Source organism: Sabethes cyaneus, chromosome 1 (genome assembly GCF_943734655.1).
Source record: "Sabethes cyaneus chromosome 1, idSabCyanKW18_F2, whole genome shotgun sequence".
In the NCBI taxonomy this organism is placed as follows: Eukaryota; Metazoa; Arthropoda; class Insecta; order Diptera; family Culicidae; genus Sabethes; species Sabethes cyaneus.
This window is the reverse complement of record NC_071353.1, coordinates 75,635,595-75,656,487: the sequence shown is the minus strand read 5'-3', so window position 1 is coordinate 75,656,487 and position 20,893 is coordinate 75,635,595. Positions and strand designations below refer to the sequence as shown.

Below are 20,893 nucleotides of genomic sequence, written 5' to 3'. Positions count from 1 at the left end.
ACAAAGTAAATTGAGAGCAGCACGACCTGAGCTTTCGCGGTAGTCGACAGAAGCTTTAAAATATACAGTCGCACCCGCCTCCTAACCTTCGAGACCAAAGAGCCCCCAGCCGACCCAATCAAATCGGCAATTTTCGAAGATATTTGTGACAGCTGTGATAGATAGGGATGAGACCCAGAAACATTCATCTAATAATTATCAGAGATCCCTGCAATCGCTTTATTCTTAAACGGCATAAAAGCACTTTCTGAACAACGCAACAATCACATTTGGTAAAGTTTTACCCCGAGTTCCACTTGAAATCATAAAAGTATTTTGAGATTCAGTGGTATTCTGATTATACCTACTCCCGATTTTAGGTACCCCCGATTTTGTCTACCTTTTGCATCTGTTTTTATCTACCTTTTTTTGAATTGTGATTTCAACCGTCCGGTAAGAATATTTGACTACATTTTTTTAACGAGTAGGGAAATCTGCTCAGCACCTTAGAAGATACGGTACTATCAGACTCCTGAGAAGACAACTCAGGGAGTGGGGTTTGGTATCCCGACCCACTAAAACCCTGGCACCACCTTATCGGTATTACTTCAGGGAGGGGCTATTGTGCTTAACGCGCACTCTTAGATAACTACTGGACTATGGTAGTTAGGCTATTTATTCGCCGTTGATCGGCTCTCCAACGGTTTTGTAGCTCAAGTACAATCTGGGTAGCTGCCGCATTGACCGCTCCCCAGACGTCCGAGCTAGAACACATCCTTTGGACTAAGTTATCCGGATTAGTGTCCTGTCCGCTCACTGCCAGCATGTTGCTTCTCGCACCCATGAAACGAGGGCTTATAAAGAAAACATGTTCTGCAGTTTCTTCTACATCCACGTGGGGGACTCCGCATGCCCAAACTTCCCAGCAAACATTTTGGTCTGTATAACTTAATTCTAAATGAGATAAACGTCAGCATATAAAGTCTATCAAATCATATATCATGCGCAGAAACGGCATATACAGTGGACCCCCGTTCGTTTGAACGATTCCTCATGCAAACTAACGAGGTTACTTTTTAATTTGAACAACTGGTAACCCGAAATATGCTGAAACCTGTGTAAACTGGCCGCCCTGCTCTTTGTTATTGTTTTGGTGGTTTGTTTTAGTTGGCAGTTGCAAGTGCGAATATTGCATTTTCCGATCGGATTTCTCTCTTAATCGTTAGGAAAACGAAATGTGAAACCGTTTAAACATGCTAGATCAGTACAAACGAATCGTGTTTATGTGCATTGTCTGCATAAACAAATGATGTCATGTTGAGAATGACATTTGAACCATTTTTAATTTGCACGTCGTGCAAACCAACGGGGTTCAAATTAAAAAGTGTTCAGATTAAAAATGGTCAAACGAACGGGGGTACATGCAAAAGTGGAGGCGGTTTGACATACATGATTTGACATACATGATTTAGTTCTTCAGAATAATTGAAATGCCGACAAAACAAAACAGTTTATACGACTGAGCCGATTGACTGGATTACAGCGACTGGATACAGTTACTATATTTCTACTTTACCCTTCGCCTTTCCCCATGTGGTAAATGGCAAGTGTCAAAAATTGCATACAGAGCAGGCTATTTATAGCTAAATATTCGCCCTGAAAGTTAATGAGACAAAAAAGTAAAAGCTTTGCTGAAAGCTTTTTGACGTAGGACTACGTCTTACGGCAAGTTTTGAGATAAGGTGTCATTCCAAAAAATCGAAAAATGCGAGCGTCACGAAAAATGAAAGGTTTTGAGCGCTAATAGCTCAGCGGTCTTCCGATCGATTTTCAATATTCTTACACCAATCGATCGGAAAATCTTCTAAGAATTGACCCAAATGAAGAAAAATATGGATTCTTGATGTTGAACTATTGAAAAATAGAAAATAATGAAAATATGTTTTATCAGAATTCTCGCTTCGTGATTGGTTGAAGATTCTTTACGATGATCTAAACCTATACCAATTTGATATCTGTGCTTGGGAAGTAAGCCAAAACATGTGACAAAGTTTCCTCATTTCAGCAAGATTTCTTAACACCGCGGTTCAACCTAGACCATTTTGATGTCCTTGCTTGGGAAGTACGCCAGAGAGAGTAACAAAGCCCCCTCGTGCCAACAGATTTCTTACGAACGCGATTAAACCTAGTCCAATTTGATGTCTGTGTTAGGGAAGTGTGCCAGAAAAAATGACATAAGTTTGTTGTCCCAACAGATCGCAAATTCTTTACTGCGAGACGAGTAATTCTAGAAGAATTTGATATGTGTTGGAAAAATGAGCTACAACTGTACTGTTCGGTTATAAATACGCATGCTTGCCGTTTCATTAGAAGTGTAGTGAAAAGATGTGCTGTTGATAAAATAGGATTGAATTGGTAAAATCCCTTCAACGTGGGAAACCATGAATAATAAAAACAATCTTTAATTTCAGTAAGGTAGCAGGAAAGCAATAGTTTGTGTTCTTGATTTTGTTAAATTGTTTTCAAATGCACAATTTTTTGAGAATTGAACGTATGCAATGTTACTACTTTGATAAATGTTACATACAACGCATGTAGCATGTTTATATGTTGCATATAGCATGTATACATGAAGAATCGAATGATTACAAGCATGAATACATGCCACTATCACTACAAAGAGACTTACGTAGTCCTACGTCATTTATATATGCGGTCGTGTCTTGTACACAACCCCTCTGATTTTGACGTAGGACTACGTCTTACGGCAAGTTTTGAGATAGGGTGTCATTCCAAAAAATCGAAAAATGCGAGCGTCACGAAAAATGAAAGGTTTTGAGCGCTAATAGCTCAGCGGTTTTCCGATCGATTTTCAATATTCTTACACCAATCGATCGGAAAATTTTCTAAGAATTGACCCAAATGAAGAAAAGTATGGATTCTTGATGTTGAACTATTGAAAAATTGAAAATAATAAACTTATGTTTTACCAGAATTCTCGCTTCGTGATTGGTTGGAAGATTCTTTACGATGATCTAAACCTATACTAATTTGATATCTGTGCTTGGGAAGTAAGCCAAAACAAGTGACAAAGTTTCCTCATTTCAACAAGATTTCTTAACACCGTGGTTAAACCTAGACTATTTTGATGTCCTTGCTTGGGAAGTACGCCAGAGAGAGTGACAAAGCCCCCTCGAGCCAACAGATTTCTTACGAACGCTATTAAACCTAGTCCAATCTGATGTCTGTGTTAGGAAAGTGTGCCAGAAAAAATGACACAAGTACGTTGTCCAAAAGATCGCAAATTCTTTACTGCGAGACGATTAAACCTCGGCGAATTTGATATCTGTGTTGGAAAAATGTGCTACAGCTGTAGTGTTCGGTTATAATACGACTCTGTATGAATACGCATGCTTGCCGTTTCATTAGAAGTGTAGTGAAAAGATGTGCTGTTGATAAAATAGGATTGAATTGGTAAAATCCCTTCAACGTGGGAAACCATGGATAATAAAAACAATCTTTAATTTCAGTAAGGTAGCAGGAGAGTTTGTGTTCTTGATTTTGTTAAATTGTTTTCAAATTCACAATCTTTTGAGAATTGAACGTATGAAATGTTACTACTTTGATAAACGTTACATACAACGCATGTAGCATATATATATGTTGCATATAGCATGTATACGTGAAGAATCGAATGATTACAAGTATGAATCTATGCTACTATCACTACAAAGAGACTTACGTAGTCCTGCGTAACCTATATATGCGGTCGTGTCTTGTACACAACCTCTCTGATTTTTTTCATAAGTTTCCAGATATTATCGACCTGTCACAATATTTAACTATTTTGTCTATAGAGCTTTCTGACAGCTCAAGCACCCACACTAGGGAACACGAAGTACGCGTGTATATACATGATGTTTACCTCATTTTGGGGAACAGCTGATGCTGGAGGAATAAACCGAAAAATGGCGTTACTAGTTGTGTTTCTCCATTTGCCGCACTGCAGAGCACACATATTTCGCTCAAATTTTCCATCCTGTTCCAAATTCAAGCACATATGTTGAAAATTTGCTGGTATTTAAGTCAGCGGAAGACGAAATTCATTCTGTACCTTGGTGACAAAGGAATGCATTTGTTCTTGTGCATTCTTTTGTTTACTGTTGTTGTTTGCCTCATTTTCAAGCACCAATACACACATAACTGGGAAGCTCTATATCATTTTATTAAAACGAGCTGTACTCACCTGGTTTAGAACCAAGAACCACCCGTATCGCAGTATTTGTTCATTACCTTTAAGCTACTGGTACATCAGTACCTCAATGATATTTTTGCACATCTTAAACCGATGTCATCGTACATGTAAGCAATGAGATCTTATCTGATGCGTTGAACATGTAAGTACGGATTTGATTTATTCTCATCCGACATACGAGTTTGTGTCAATTGTGACTGAATTACAGTGTCGTAAATAAGTTTGCATTTGATCGTTAATTTTAATGATAATGCTGACTTCATGGAATGATATGCAGTACCTTTGTTAGCATACCGTGGTACAGATCTCTCTATTTTGTTGTTTTTGTTGTAAAGAAATAACAACAAATTTGAACGTGTTTTGATGCAAATCATATTTTAATGCACCTAGAATCTCATGATTATCACTGCTTGTATATAAATCTAAAACGATGTCACATAAGACATTTTGCAAAACATAATCCGATGAAAACTGTAATTAAATACGATTACATCTTCATGATAGCCATTGTTGGTAGCTAAATCTAAGAAATTGTCATTTGCGATATTCGCTAAGCATAACCCGATTATCTTTCGACCTATTTACGATTTTTACTATTAATTCGTATATCAATCATCGTGTGCATTACATACGATGAAATTTACACAATGTGCTTACAACATGTGTATATTTATACGAGTCCGATGTGATATACATTTATATAAGATTAAATCTCGACATGAATATACGATATCTGGTTTGCTGGGTTGTGCAGATACTGTCTAAAACAAACATGCCCTTACAGAATCTGTGTCAGGTGGAAGTTGACTTCGCCGTGGCGCCTGTCGACCCACCCGGATACTTCCGGAATAAGTCGATGTGTCCACCGGGCCTTTGTAGAATCAGACCATGCCCGCTGCCATGTGGTCATCGAGGCCGATCTTGTGGTACTCCGTATGCCTCTAGTTCTACGTTGGTTGAAGCACTCTACGTCCTCGCTAATGATGATGTCAATAGGCATCATACCCGCTAAGACGCAGATTGCGTCATGTGAAACTGTACGCACTCAAGCACATGAGACGATAGGTGCTTTCCAGCTTGGCTAAATAGCTTTAGGTACCTAACGCCGGTGACCACACCGGCCCGCCATACCTGAGTATGGACTAAACCAGGTTGGCTAATAGCCTTCGCTTGCTGCCATATACCACAGAGCTATTAGACATCATACGAGACAATGCCGAAATAGCTGTGGAAGCTTTCTTGCAGGCATAGTCGACGTGGCTCGCGAACTTGAGCTTGTCGTCGACCATGACTCCCAGGAGTTTTATTGTTTATTGTTTATTGTTGTTTGTAAATTCATCTGACCATAAATTGTCTTAATGAATATTCTTAATTTCTAAAACTAATTCCTAACATTAAGCAAACGGTCACGAAAAACATGTATTGGCATATTGAAGTCAAACATCTCAAACACCTCATTAAAACGAAGACACATAATTCGAACAGGTTCATGAGCTCCATATAAATGATTCCGCGGTTCCAAATAAAAGAAGCTTCTCTGGCGTAACGGTCGTTCGGGAGCATATATGGCTAATTGCTCTAATAGTGACGGGCAGTCAATGCGATTCGTAAGTAGTTTGGCAGCAAAAACCGCCTGTGCGGTTTGTCGTCTAAGTTCCAATGTTTGAATGCCAAGAAGTCGGCAGCGGTTTTCGTACGACGGCAAGTTTAGCGAGTCCCGCCACGGAAGATGGCGAAGAGCATAACGGACGAATTTTTTCTGTACCATTTCGATTCGGCGAGACCAATTTGCATGAAATGGACACCAAACCACAGAATTATTTTCGAGGATTGATCGCACAAGTGAGCAGTAAAGCGATTTGAGGCAAAGTGGGTCGCGGAACTCATCTGCAATCTTGAAGCTGAATCCAAGTTGACGGTTGGCTCTGGAGATAATGCTGTCGTAGTGGCTCTTGAAAGTCAATCCATTATCCAACAGCACTCCCAAATCTTTAATACACTGTACGCGAAGAAGGTGTTGGCCAGAGACAGTATAGTCATATTCAATAGGCGCTCGTTTTCTGTGAAACGACATTACGTTACATTTCTCTATACTTAGCTTTAAACAGTTTGCATCACACCAGCACACAAACATGTTCAAATACTCCTGCAGTTCCACACAGTCATTCAGGCACGTAATAGTTTTAAAAATTTTAGTATCGTCAGCGTAAAATAGTCGACAACCATGTGGAAGCAGAAGTGTGACATCATTTATGAAAATCGAAAAGAGCAGCGGGCCTAGGTTGCTGCCTTGCGGAACTCCAGAAAGATTGGAGAAGCAGCTGGAGAAAGTAGTTCCTAATTTCACACATAAGCTTCTGTTTGTCAGGTAAGATTTGAACCAGCATACGGCATCCGAAAAATACCCAGTCGCTCCATTTTTCTGAGTAGTATTTCGTGGTCCACTCGATCGAAAGCGGCTTTCAGATCCAAATAAATAGCATCGGTTTGAAAACTAGAATCCAGATTTTGCAGACAGCGGGAAACAAACTGCATCAGATTTGTGGTCACCGATCTTTTCGGGTAAAAACCGTGCTGGTCAGCGTCAATATAGATTTTGCAACAAGCGAACAAAGCATCATTTACGATGATTTCAAACAATTTTGAGCATGCGCACATGGACGTGATCCCTCGATATTTAGTTATGTCGCGTTTGTCGCCTTTTTTGTGTACTGGAAACAGATAGGAAAATTTCCAGCGATCAGGAAATTTGCGTTGCTGTAACGACATGTTAAACAGCTTCGCGATTGGAGAACTAAGCACGTCACTGCATTGTTTCAGAACAACAGAAGGGATACCATCCGGACCAAGTGCATAAGAAGTTTTAAGTTTGCATAAAGCGGTTTTTACGAGTTCAATATCAATATGTGGCAAATCAAACGAAAACACATCACGTGGTACAACGTTTCTGGCTTCTTCAATTTGTGCGGGAGATGCGATGCAATTACTGAATGCTTGTTTGAACTGCACAGCAAAAAGATCACATTTTTCACGTTCGCTGTTGGCAACACAATTACCCAAAAACATGGATGAGGGTAAGCCGATTTCCTTTCGTTTAGTATTCACAAACGACCAGAATTGTTTAGGTTGCATGCGAAGACTGCTTTGAATACGATTCACATATCTATTATACAAGTAACGATTATAGCTGTGATACCGATTGCTTTCAATATTGAATTGATTTTTATAGTACGGTGAGCGATAACAACAATATTTTCGCAGCGCGGCCGCTCGCATACGCTTAAGCTTACGTAGACGTGCATTAGACCATGCGGGCTTCCGCAGTGGTGTGCATACTGGGACTATCCGACTGGTGATGTTTTCAATAGCACTACTGAAACAGCACACCGCATCGTCGACGTTGGAGCAGGCTTCCAAAATAGTATTCCAATTAACCTCGGCAAATGCTGCGCTAAGTTCTCTATAGTCCGCCCGACGAAAGTTTAAAATTGTATTTTGTGACAACTGGTCATACATCACTGGTAATGGTAGATCAAGTGACACGGTTATAGCAGGATGCACAGCCTCTAACTCGACTAACGGCTCATGCGCAATAGATATATTACAATTTGGTACTGCCAATTCATTTGCAAGTACGAAATCCAACAAACGACCATCCCGATTCAGAACCGTGTTGATTTGAGACAGACCATGTAGGCTGAATCCATCTAACAACGCACAACAGTAGACAGGCATTTGTGAAGATGGCGTGTTCACAAAGGGCATACCACTGCCTGAAATACACCAGTTCAAACCAGATTGGTTGTAGTCACCGAACAGTAGCACTAATGTACGAAGATCCACATGCGACAATACAGATCCTATTGAATCGACATGCTGCTGAATGAGCTGAAGGTCGGATTTGCGGTCGGGGGGCAGATAGATAACACCTACACTGACAACCGAACCGGATGCTTCAATGATCACCCATAGCTGTTCGAGAGTGTCATAGATGGGAGCAGAATCGATGCGACAATTTAATTTGATGGAAACAGCAATTAGTACACCTCCACCACGCGTTTTTCGACTATTCAAACGTGATCGGTCGTTTCGAAACACAGTGTAATGATTGCCAAATAGTTGCGTAGAATAAATACGGTCGTCAAGCCACGTTTCAGTAAGTACTATCACATCGTAGTCTCCTTCAGATACCGCCAAAAAGAAGGAGTCGATTTTAGTACGCAGCCCGCGCACGTTGTGATAATAGATCCGCAGTCCATGTGATAGAGAAGCTGACCCACGATTCGATATGCTGGAATGCAAGGAATCATCAGGTACCGATCGCTCTGGTGCACAATTATACTTGCCTGAGAGTACAGGCTGGAAGACCCCATCTCCACTACCGAACACAGGACCGGGACGACGACGAAGGTGGATTTCTGCAACGGGCACGACTGTGTCGGAGGGATCAGGGGCTTCCATAATGCCTGATAAAGATTGTCCCGGGTCCAAAACAGCAACAGCAGAAAAATCATCTGAACGCGAAGACGAAGTCAGCATATCAGAAATGCAAGCATTCCGATCGTCATTAGTTAAAAGAAATTGCGTTGAATTATTCAAACGGCTTCGGGTGGATTCATCACTACCGTCGATCCAGCATATCGGTTTTTTGGCATGTCAACAAATTCCCGGAACAACAGTCCAGTTGGCCAGGAAGAAGCACTCATAGCTAATTGTTTGAGACGCGGGTCCAGTCCGATTTTGTATGAAACAAACGTCAAATTCGAAGAATCAATCCCTTTTGGCACCAAACGAGTGACATCAAAAGTATCTTGTTCATGCAGATCGAGACAGCGAGAGACAACTTTCCTGACATCAGCATTAGTTATTGTTGGTTGAAAGCCGGACAAATACAGCCACCACCTTGCAGGGCGGGGAGCGGGTGTGACAGATGCAACCGACAGATCACTAAAATCGATCGTACTGGTGCCACGATCAGCCGTTTCACGTACAGATTGCTCATCATCAGCGCGTCGACGTTTAACACCCAGTTTGGGCCATGATGTAACTGTAGAATTTTGATCATTACGACTTTGCATCAAACGATCCACTTTATCACTCAGGGATCCAACAGTTTCGACCAGCTGCATGAATTGATTGGAAACAGCATCCACTGGCGGGGCCGAAACACAATTCAACTTTTCGGCTAAATAGGCACTGATGCTCCTACCGTTCAGTTCATTTTTGCAGGCTGTGCAAATGAATATTGCTTTCCCTTGGGCGAAGAGCTCTTTGTGCGCACGGCCGTTGAATCCACAGCATTGTTGTCCGATGTGAAAAAAGGTATCACAAAAAGCGCAACGCACAGGCTCGAGATCGTTGATCAGCAGATGACATTCTCCGCACAATTTCTTATCCATTTTGCTGCACTACCGTTGTAACAACAAGAGTCGGATCAAAAGCGCGCGTATGTATCGGGCTGCTTGCGATTGGCACTATCAGAGTTGATATCACACACGGTAAAACCGGTATAAACTGCAATGCGAGCGGGTACGTAATCGTCCAATCGACAGAAATTCACCAAATTTAGAAGTAAATTATACGTTTTACACTAGTAATAATTCGAAAATAAATTAGCGAATACCGAGAACGATGTAAACAAAAACACAGTTGCCAGTTTTATGGACCGCGTTGACGAAATAGTGTAGTCCCCGACGCTGATGTTTGCTTGCTGCACTGACTTGCGGTTGTTCACCACAATAACCTCCGTTTTATGATGCGTTAGCTCCAGTTTCCTGGAGCGCATCCAATTTTTGACAATGCTTATATAGTGGGCAACCGTCAACTCAACCTCTTTGATAGATTCACCATAGACTTCCAATGTGATATCTTCCGCAAAGCCGACAATCACAACCCCTACCGGAAACTTTAGCTTCAACACCTCGTCATACATGACGTTCCACACCGGGCCCAGTATGGAACCTTGCGGAACCCCTGCGGTGATTGGAACACACTTCTGACCCTCCTCCGTGTTGTAGCATAGCACACGATTCTGGAAATAATTTTCCAGAATCCTGAACAGCGACACCGGCACTTGGACATTCTGAAGCGAATTGGCTATGACACATTCCGGCGTGACGTTACAACGTTTTGACATTTCTTTGTACAGTATTTGTGTTTCTGTTAAGAAAATCGTTGAGAAACCCCCAAATATTATTATATATTTGGAAAGAGCATAAAATTTGCTATTAAAAATGAATAAATTAATAGCATTTGCCTTACTTTGATTGTTTTGAACCGCAAATATGTAGCGTGACGTTACAATGTGCCAGAAATTCGTCTTTTGGTTCTTCTGTTAAAAAATATGAAAATTCTGCTCTCTTTCAAATTTTATCTAAAGACTTTCTTCTATGATTTGATAAGAGATGAATACTGAACAATTTGCTATGTTCAGAATTCCGATAATTAGTGAAGTTAATTTTTAAACAGATCTTACTTTTCGTGACGTTACAACGCTCTGCTTTACACAGAGAGGGTCGTAGCTCCGTTGTAACGTCACGAAAAATCTGTTCAGTTAATATTCGTTAATTATCGCTGTTGCTGCCTTCTGTAAATAAGGGATAATCCAAAACCGTTTTGTTAATTTGTCTTTTCACTATTTTGCCTACGTAATTGTGGGGTTCTTCACAAATTACGTCGCGCAGTGGGAGGGATTCTAAGAAAGTGAGACGTAAGTAATAGCATCGAAACCTTAAAACATAGCATAATAGTTGCTTCAGAAAAGTTTCTTTATTTAAAAAGCACTTTCTAGTGGTGAAAACATATTCGGACATTAGGGTGTCCTCAAGCAGATACAAAAAGTATTTTCTCTATTTTAAGTCAGAAATGATTGCTGTCTACAGAAAATTTATAGAAAAACTAATTTTAAGAAACTTTGTTGAATGCTAGAGATTTATATTTTTTACATGAAAAAAGTTATAGAGCCAAGCTCTTAGGGACACCCTTAAAAATAGTTTTTTCATCTAGCTCTAAAAATGCTCTAGTATAAAAATGCTAGTATCAAATACGCAAAGTAACAAACAATAATTTTGTAACGCATATTTTTACTATTTCATAATGATCTTTTGTAATATATTTTTATACCGTAACGTTAACGGGATGGCCCCTTCTCCACTAGGAACAAACCACAGTTCAACCTTTCTTTCCTTATTATTAAAGTTTTACTATCGGTTCTTCGAAATTTGTAGTCGACATGCTCCTGTGAAACTATCACGGTGTGAGTTAAAAGCTTATCCAGAGTGGGTTGATATAGCTCTGATACGTCTACAAAAAGCAAAAAAGAAAGCATATAACCGATTCAAAAGAGACCATCTTGAATGCGACCAAATCGAATACAAGCGACTACAAGCATCTTTTAAGCAAGAACACCGCCGACTATATACTACGTGCGTATCAAAGGTCCAAAATAACGTAAAAAGTGATCCAAAGAGCTTCTGGAAGTTTGTCAACGGTAAAAGAAAGAGCAGGAGTAAACCGGTTCGGATCAGCCATGCAGGGACAACTTCATCGGGCCCACAAAGCTCCGCACAAATTTTTGCCAACTTTTTTTAGGTCAATATACCCAGCAGAGAGTAATAACGAGATCTCCACGCCGAGTTGTCCATGCCAGGAAAATCCGACAATGGAATCTTTAATGTTCTCCGAAGAGGAAATAATTTAATCCAACTAAAGCACCTGGGCCGGATGAAATTCCTAACAAGCTATTAAAGACCTGCTGTGACCAGGGCCCGACAACGTCATTTTCAATTGTATAGTGTCACACAACCGTGAAGCAGTGAAGTTTCGGTTTTAACTGAAGCAGCACCGCTTCGCTTTCAGACTGGCTTTAGTCAGCGTCAGTGAGACGGGTTTCACTTCATCAAGACAATCGGTTTTAACTTTTCATTTGTACTTTTCTATCAAATATTCAGAAGAAGGCCAACAATTTTGAATGCAAATGAATTAAATTCGAGTAACATTTCCTGTAATGCAACGCATAATATAAATAACCCGTTCAATATCGACAAATCGTGCCTGACTTTCAGTCGTCGTCCATTGAAACTGCCACCAACTTCAATTGACGCTTGCTTGGAACGTTCTGTGCAACAAATGTTTTAACTGCCATAAACATGATCTTGGAACAACTGTTGGCAAAAAGGATTGTGGATTTTCTACAACAAAACAGCATACAATACAACTACCAGTATGGCTTTCGCACTGGCTCGATTACGTTGACAGCTGCCTGTAAGCCTGTTGATGACATCACCAAAGCTCTTGATATTAGGAAGCTTATGGGAGTTTTATTCCTTGATCTTAAAAAAAGCATTCGATACTATCCATCGCCAAATTCTGCTCGACTATTACAGAATTCGGGGTGTCGCCAATCAGCTTTTGGAAAGTTACCTCCGTGGCCGAACTTCCCGAGCAGAAGCGAAGAGCAAAATAATATCAAAGTGTGTTATTGGAAATCGAATAACTCATATCAAAATTTGGTCTTGCCTTGGCTGACATAGTTGGTAAACTAACAAAAAATAATATCAAAATTTTACTCCTTTAAGGCCAAAAGAATAACTACTTGTGCTATTTGAATAACAAAGAAATAAAATGACTGTATTCAGAGTTTAGAATAACATATTTTAGTATTATTAAGGTATTGAATAATAAATGCAGTAGTATATGAGATATTAAAAAAATATTTTATAAAATAGTTTTGATCTAAAATCTTTTTAATCAATAAAAAAATTCATGGAATATATCGAATGTCATTTTAAGGTCAAAATAAGATATGATAACAAAATCAGTTATTAAACTAATCTTACAACCACCCAGGTAACCGCTTGGAAGGGCACTTTATTGTATTTGTGTTGAAATGATGGAAAGGTTTTGTGCTTGTGGGAAAAGAGGCTATTGCTTCATTCCCAGGGGTTTTCCTTCTCCTAATAATAAAAGAAATCAAATCAAATCAAGTAAACGTCATGTATTCCCGAGCAGGAGAAAATTACTGAAGAAAACCTGATCCAGATATTTTTTTTGCTGAATAACTGCATATCTGAATTTGGTATTGACCAGCTTGACATAAGAGGTAAAATTGCTAACATAATAGCTAAAAATGTTCCATAAATACTTAAATAATAACTGGTTCTGTTATTGCAATATCTACATAATATCAAATGGTTGTGCTACACGGGACATCAATTAAGGTTTCATACCTCAATGAGGTATTTACAAATCATTCTTTGTAGCTTCATACCTGATTTAGTAATTCATTTGGTATAGTACAAAAATGTAAAATAACTTATTAATAGCATCTCGAGGTATCATAGGGCACGGGAGGGTATTTTCGGCCCATTAAGTGATTGCTTCTATTTTTTCGGCCTGGTTCTAGTGGAAGAACATATGGTTTTGACGCTCTTTCAATGCAAAACAGTAAATTACTTACTGTCTTGAGAAAATTGTTATACAGTGGTTTACCGATTTTATCTACCCATCCGAAAATTTTTGGTAGATATATTTGGAAAGTAGACAAATTTGGGGAAAAATAAATTGCTCCAAAATAATTTAAATGAACAAAAAATATTGTCATTATTAATCTTTTTTTTCAATTATGTAATAATTCAGCGTAATTTTCCGCATGGGGCGCATTTTATTCATATCAACCATTAGCCACAATGCATGTCAACTCAGCAATATTATGTAAAAAGACATATCGAAATTCAAAATTGCTCCGAATTCATTCAAATTTTGTGTAGTTATTCCTTTGCAGTAAATTTTAGATCCGTATTTTTATTTGGTACTTAGGGTTCTCTTGTCTGAGTCAGTGTGGTCCCAAAAGTAAGCATTTTTTCCACCTTTCTTTCTTTAAAAATTCTTAACTTTTGATCCATTGAACCGATTTAAATGATGTTAATACCAAATGGAACGTATTTCAATGAGCTTTTCAGAACAAAATATTGGACTGAAGCCCAAACTTTTTTTTTTATTATCGCAAAAACATTGAAAACATTCACTTTTTATGTTTTCATGGTGTGTAGACCAACGAAATTCTAAGTTTTTATAAAGTGTCGAGAATATAATGGAGACGTAAGGTTATGTTTTTACTTGTAATAAAAGGGGTTTTTGACAAAGAAATGCGTCTCTAAATTAAAACGCCATGCGAGTCGATTGCATGGACGCATCTTTCTTTCTTAAAAAAAAGAGTATCTCAAAAAGTGAAAATGTCACAGGTCTGTTTTTTGATATCGTATGTAAACAACTAGCTTGCCATTGAAAGTATAATGAAAAAATAAAAAACGAACATATTGAATGTTTTAAGTAATTGTAAGAGCCTCCTGCAAAAAATGTTTTTTCAACCATAAAAAACTTCGAACGTCAGTTTATTGTTTTTTTCTGAAAAGCTCATTAAAATACATTTTATTTGGTAACTAGCTGACCCGACAAACTTCGTATTGCCAAAAATTAAACTATGTTGTACATAAATCGTAAATCTCGGATGACCTTTGTCACAATCTCGAATTTTGCAAGTTTCTGAGGAGTTCATGGGTGTTTTAATATACAAATTTTCCTCACAGTAAAGTAGAAAACAACTCCCCCCATCGCTCAACCTAATAAAATAAAGCGGATAGCATTTAAATATTCGCCATCATTAGAAACCATTTCGCCGAATACAATTTTGCGGAACACCAATTCTCGGTTGACCATAACGCGGAATATAGAGTTTCGCAGAATACCATTTCGCGAAAAACCTTACACGGGAAGTACCATTTCACGGAAAATCTTTTCGTAGAACGTACCATTTCGCAGGGGTGACCCAACTGAAGGAAAGTAATAGAGGTCAGTAGATCTAGGAAAATAAATAAACCTAGATAGAGGTGATCTCTATGGGGGGCTGCCCCCCGCAGCGGCCGGCGCTTCCGACGTCAGGTCGCCGGTAACACTCGCGGCCTGTGGCCGACTCGCGCTGAATTATCTAATGTTACTATTGATAGTTTTTGGTGGTCTTGTTATTGATTAATGTTTTATGAGTCTAAAATTTCTCGAGTTCGATTAGTTTTTGAGTTACGCAAAAATTTCTGTTTTATTTGTATGAGAGTCCTTATCCCCCTACCACAGGGGTGAGGGGTCTCAAACCATCATTAAAAAAATTCCTGCCTCCAAAGCCCCCCACATGCCAAATTTGGTTCCATTTGCTTGATTACTTCTAGAGTTATGAGGAAATCTGAATTTCATTTGTATAGGAGCCCCCTCTCCTAATGCAGGGAGAGGTTTCAATTCACCACAGAAAACATTCTTGTCTCCAAAAACACCCACATGTCAAATTTTGTTCCATTTGCTTGATTAGTTCTCGAGTTATGAGGAAATTTGTATTTCATTTGTATGGAAGCCCCCCCTCCTAAAAAGGTAAGGGGTCCTACTTCATCTTAGAAAAAATACATGCCTCCAAAAACACTCACATGCCAAATATGGTTCCATTTGATTAATTAGTTCTCGAGTTATGAGGAAATTTGTATTTCATTTGTATAGGAACCCCCCTCCTAAACTGGGGAGAGGTTTCAATTCACCATAGAAAAAATTCTTGTCTCCGAAAACACCCACATGTCAAATTTGGTCCTATTTGCTTGATTAGTTTTCGAGTTATGAGGAAATTTGTATTTCATTTGTATGGGAGCTCACCCTCTTAAAAGGGAGAGAGTGGAAAAAAATTGCATACAAAAAACCCACATGTCAAATTTGGTTCCATTTGCTTGATTAGTTCTGGAGTTATGAGGAAATTTGTGTTTCATTTGTATAGGAGCACCCCCCTCCTAAAGTGGGGAGGGGTCTTCATTCATCATAGAAAAAATTCTTGTCTCCTAAAACACCCGCCTGTAAAATTTTGTTCCATTTGCTTGATTAGTTCTCGCGTTATGCAGAAATTTATGTTTCATTTGTATGGGAGCCGCCTCTCTTAGTGGGGGGAGGGGTCTCTAACCATCATAAGAACCTTCTCTGGCCCCAAAAACCCCTGTATGCAAATTTTCACGCCGATCGGTTCAGTAGTTTTCGATTCTATAAGGAACATTCGTGGTTGATAAATTATTCCTACCACTTTTATTCTACAATACTAACTGAGGCTAAAAGTGGCCAATAGACTGTTTCTTATATCTATTTATCTGTATTTAAAGCCTCATCTCCAATGGGGCATATTGCACCGTCGCAAGAGGGGCATGTTAGCCGCATACGACATGGCGAGAAAATTATTAAATAATTAGGCAAACTAAGAGTTTCTCACCGGTTTTTCGCCTGAGATAATGCTTTAGAGCTTCACTTTACGTAATCGAATCGCACCAACAGGATATTTACAGATTTTAACCATAAAAAAGCTTACGGAAACGACGCAAAATATTAAATCGGAAGCTGTTGAAAAACAAATTTATTTTTCTTTTGGGTTGACAGCCAGTGACAACTGTCAAACTTGCATAGCAGGCTGTTTTCATCGAATTTTAAAGTTTCTCATTAGTTTTGCATTTTAATTTGTGCTAGTTTGGGAATAAACGAACTGGGGCGTATTGCCCACCTGTGCCACATTATACACATGTCCCCTATTCAACGTTGTCCGATCTTTGTCCCACTATTGCCATAACTGGTAACCCCGTGTTCGCGAATCGAAAGTGAATTATAATCGAATCATGGCAACGGACGACAAATTAGTCGCGCCCGGAACCTCTACCGAGGAACAGGATTCCGTCTACGTAACCAGTGCACCTTCCCCGTCAAAATCCACCGCTTATGACAGCATCGGATATCGAGTTTGGTAGTTTTAAAAGGATAATATTTGGAGCCGAAATAATTAATTATTAACACCTCGATGGTTGGTTCAAGATTGTCTTTATTTTCTTCGCTTAGGTCTAACATCACTTCTTAATGCTAAGCTTTTTTCTATCCCTTCTTTAAAGTCTTAAGTCTACATGTAGGAGGTGGAGTTAAATTCTAATAAGTTTCAATCAGCTTGGTAGTGGTGGTAACAAGCTTAAAATGTTTCATTAGCCGCAACTTGTCGCATGCAAGTTGTGGCGAGATAGAAGTATCGCACTACAACATCTTGTATCATACACGACGTTGGAGTGACACTATGCACTATGCAACAAGCAGCGTGACCTGCATCGCTATTCTTGTTTGCTATGGTTTTACATTTTGTTCTAAGAAAAATAATTAGGTGTGACTCAATTGCGGTAACTGCCATATGGATATGTAGCATGAAATTTATGACTGAAACATGAGTCAGGAAAATCGTGGTTTAGCTAGCCAAAGACGTTAGTCAATAACGTCTTTGTGGGAAGCAACTTAAACCATTTAAGAATCATAACGTAAGATTGTACGTTTGCTTGAGAACTGGCACATGTGAAGTGTTATAGGTTGTTCATGCAACCCGATGTTGTAAAATGAAATAAAAGTAAATTTATGATGTAGGTTCTGGAATCGAGGATTGTTTCTCACGATCCTTTTCTGTAACTTGAATTCTATTAGGTGCAGTACGTATAGTACATCACCCCTCCAAGTTTCTTGAATGGGGTAGGATACCACATTCAGAAACTAAAAAAAAAAAAAAAAAATTGTTGTCAACATGGTGTTTTAAAAATCGTTAAAAATTCAACGCTCCATCTCCCACTTACATTGGTGTTCTGTATTTCTAAATTCTCCTAATGTTTGGTTTCATCATTTGAATATCTATCTTGATTTTATACTTTATAATATGCATGTATGGTTTGATAATATGATTGATGAAAATAGTAATAGGTAATGAAATCGGAAATAGTAAAAGGTAATATTAAAATAGTTAGAATTTTCTTTTCTCTAGGCTTTTATCAGTCTATTTTTGTGTACAATGAATGATTGATTTGAATTTACGTGTACTATTTCGCAGTTTGGTTCATGTACTTCTTTAACTTTATAAGGTCCGTTATAAAATGAATCTAGTTTTCGCCTATTTTCATTGCTTAGATATACTATGTCGTCTGTTTTTATTTGTAATGGATTTGTACTTTGATCTGCCGTTTCTTTTCGTAATAATTTTTGTTTGAGAAGGTTTTGTGTCGCTATTTCATGGGATAATTGCATTTTGTATTTCATTTCTTTACTGTACTGATCGAAGTTGTAAATCGGATCTATTGTTCCATTATATTCTTCTTGTGGTAATTTTGGTTTTACACCGAACACTAGTTCATAGGGTGTATATCCATGATCTGTGTGTGGTGTTGAGTTGTACGTAAATGCATAATATTGTAACCAATCATCCCAGTCGCTTTGGTGCTGGTTGACAAAGGATCGGTGGTTTGGAAGGGGTCTTCCAGCCTGCTATCTCAGGCAAGTATCTGTGCACTCCCGACTTCTCTCGCCCTGATGTTTGTCGAAATTTCAGACGCACTGTGAACAGCATCCTGGAAGATCCCGTCGAGTCTTCAGCTAGTTCCTCTCTGACTGTCGCCAAAGGTTCCAGCCGTAACGTCACCTCTCCTACACCGGCCGAAATTCCTCATCCCGATAGGCCAATATCAACTTCATGCATGTCGAGTGCAACCGAGGAATCACTGCTGTTATACTACCAGAATGCCTGCGGGATGAATACTGTCATCGACGATTATTTTCTCGCCATCTCAGAAGGTTTCTACGACGTCATCGCGTTAACGGAGACCTGGCTCGACGACCGCACTCTACAGTCTCAACTCTTGGGACATGAATATGAAGGCTTCCGCTGCGACCGCGGTCCTCACAATAGCTCGAAAAAAACCGGCGGAGGGGTGCTCGTTGCTGTTCGCCGTAGCCTGAAAGCATCCAGAGTCAACGACGTAGCTTGGAACAACATTGAGCAAGTCTGGGTATCTATAAAGTTGAAGGACCGTAACTTATATCTTTGCACCATTTATATTCCACCCGATCGTACTCGTGACAAAACGCTGATCGAGTCCCATCTCAATTCAGTGTTGATGATAGCTGCGAAAGCAAAACCGCGCGATGAAATAGTCATTATCGGCGATTTTAATTTTCCTAACATTTGCTGGCGCGCCTTTCGGAACGGCTTTACCTACCCGGATCCTGACCATTCTTCATTTCACACCTGCGCTCTCGACCTGCTCGACGGCTACAGCTGCTCAAATCTGATTCAGATCAACTGCAACGCGAATGAAAATGGACGCTGTTTAGATTTATGCTTCGTTTCCGCCAGTGAATCTGCTCCTCGGTTGACGATTGCTCCCGTCCCTCTAGTCAAGCTCGTACCTCACCATCCTCCACTGGTTCTCTCCCTCCACAACTCTCAAAGACCTGACTACCACGAAACACCTCCTCCATCTAGTTACAATTTCCGTCAAGCCGACTACAACGGACTTTTGCTTGCATTACAAAACTTCAACTGGTCGATAGTCTTACTTCAACACGACATTAATATTGCAGTCAGCGAATTCTCCTTGCTAATGAACCAGCTAATCGAGCGCTTTGTGCCTAAATCACGGAGCACGCCTTCTAAACATCCTCCATGGCAAACACCGGAATTACGTCGACTAAAAACTGTAAAAAGGGGTATTTTCCGGAAACTTTCCGCGAACAGGCATCTTCACCTACGCGAACATTATCAACATTTGAACCATGCATATAGACGTCTTAGTCGCCGCTGTCACCGCAATTACACGAGACGTATGGAAGCTAAACTGAAATCCGACCCCAAGCGATTTTGGAAATTTGTCAACCAGCAACGTAAAGAATCCAGTCTACCGACTACCCTAGAGTTTGCCGGGGAGACGGCAGATAATACTCCCGCAATCTGTAGACTTTTTGCAACGAAATTCTCTAGCGTCTTTTGTAATGAAACACTTACTTCAAGTCAAATCGACACTGCTGCTAACAATGTTATTCCTACCGGTCGCGCAATCTCATCTATTGATTTCGACGACCGTGTTGTACTCTCTGCAACTGCCAAAATGAAGCATTCGAGTTCTCCCGGCCCCGACGGAATTCCTGCAACACTTATAAAACACTGTATAACCGGTTTGCTTGCACCAATCTCACATCTGTTTCGCCTATCTCTGGCCAGCGGACGCTTTCCTGAAGCATGGAAACAAGCCTATATGTTCCCAGTTTTCAAAAAGGGAGATCGAACCAAAGTCGATAACTACAGGGGAATATCAGCCTTATGTGCTGTATCGAAGCTGTTCGAGTTAGTAATCATCGAGCCAATCTTCTCCTATTGCCAACAAACGTTAGCCAACGAGCAACACGGTTTCCTCCCAAAGCGATCCTGCACTACGAATTTGCTTTGTTTCACTAATTACGTGACTGATAGCTTCACTGAACGTTCGCAAACTGACGCAATATATACTGATCTCTCCGCTGCCTTCGACAAAGTCAACCATCGTATTGCCGTCGCCAAGCTGGACCGCCTCGGATTCTGTGGGAGCTTGCTGAACTGGTTTACATCCTATCTGACAGGACGAACTATCCGTGTGAGGATCGGTCAGGAGATCTCGGATCCATTCTCCGCCTCGTCTGGGATTGCACAAGGCAGCCATCTGGGTCCGCTGGTCTTCTTGCTTTATTTTAATGATGTACATAACTTGCTCGACTGCCCGCGACTGGCGTTTGCAGACGACTTGAAGTTATTCTCGAAAATCA

General features: G+C 39.8%; 2 protein-coding genes across 2 annotated transcripts; one reads left to right on the top strand and one right to left on the bottom strand.

The window, feature by feature from the left end:
• Nucleotides 1–6,598: 6,598 nt before the first annotated feature.
• LOC128745842 (uncharacterized) lies at nucleotides 6,599–8,695 on the bottom strand. The gene has a single exon (XM_053842913.1). It carries the CDS (start codon nucleotides 8,693–8,695, stop codon nucleotides 6,599–6,601), a length of 2,097 nt encoding a protein of 698 aa, XP_053698888.1.
• Nucleotides 8,696–18,002: 9,307 nt separating this feature from the next.
• LOC128745840 (uncharacterized) lies at nucleotides 18,003–20,206 on the top strand. The gene is made up of 3 exons (XM_053842912.1): nucleotides 18,003–18,025; nucleotides 18,648–20,047; nucleotides 20,106–20,206. The coding sequence occupies exons 1-3, from the start codon at nucleotides 18,003–18,005 to the stop codon at nucleotides 20,204–20,206; spliced, it is 1,524 nt and encodes a 507-aa protein (XP_053698887.1).
• Nucleotides 20,207–20,893: the final 687 nt, after the last annotated feature.

Excerpts from the sequence above, each read along its gene's own strand:
- LOC128745840 (XM_053842912.1), top strand. The coding sequence starts at position 18,003 with ATGATTGATGAAAATAGTAATAG. Across the intron at positions 18,026-18,647 it reads ATTGATGAAAATAGTAATAG|ACGCACTGTGAACAGCATCC; the intron begins GTAATGAAATCG and ends TCGAAATTTCAG. Across the intron at positions 20,048-20,105 it reads AGATAATACTCCCGCAATCT|TCAAATCGACACTGCTGCTA; the intron begins GTAGACTTTTTG and ends ACTTACTTCAAG.
- LOC128745842 (XM_053842913.1), bottom strand. The coding sequence starts at position 8,695 with ATGGAAGCCCCTGATCCCTCCGACACAGTCGTGCCCGTTGCAGAAATC.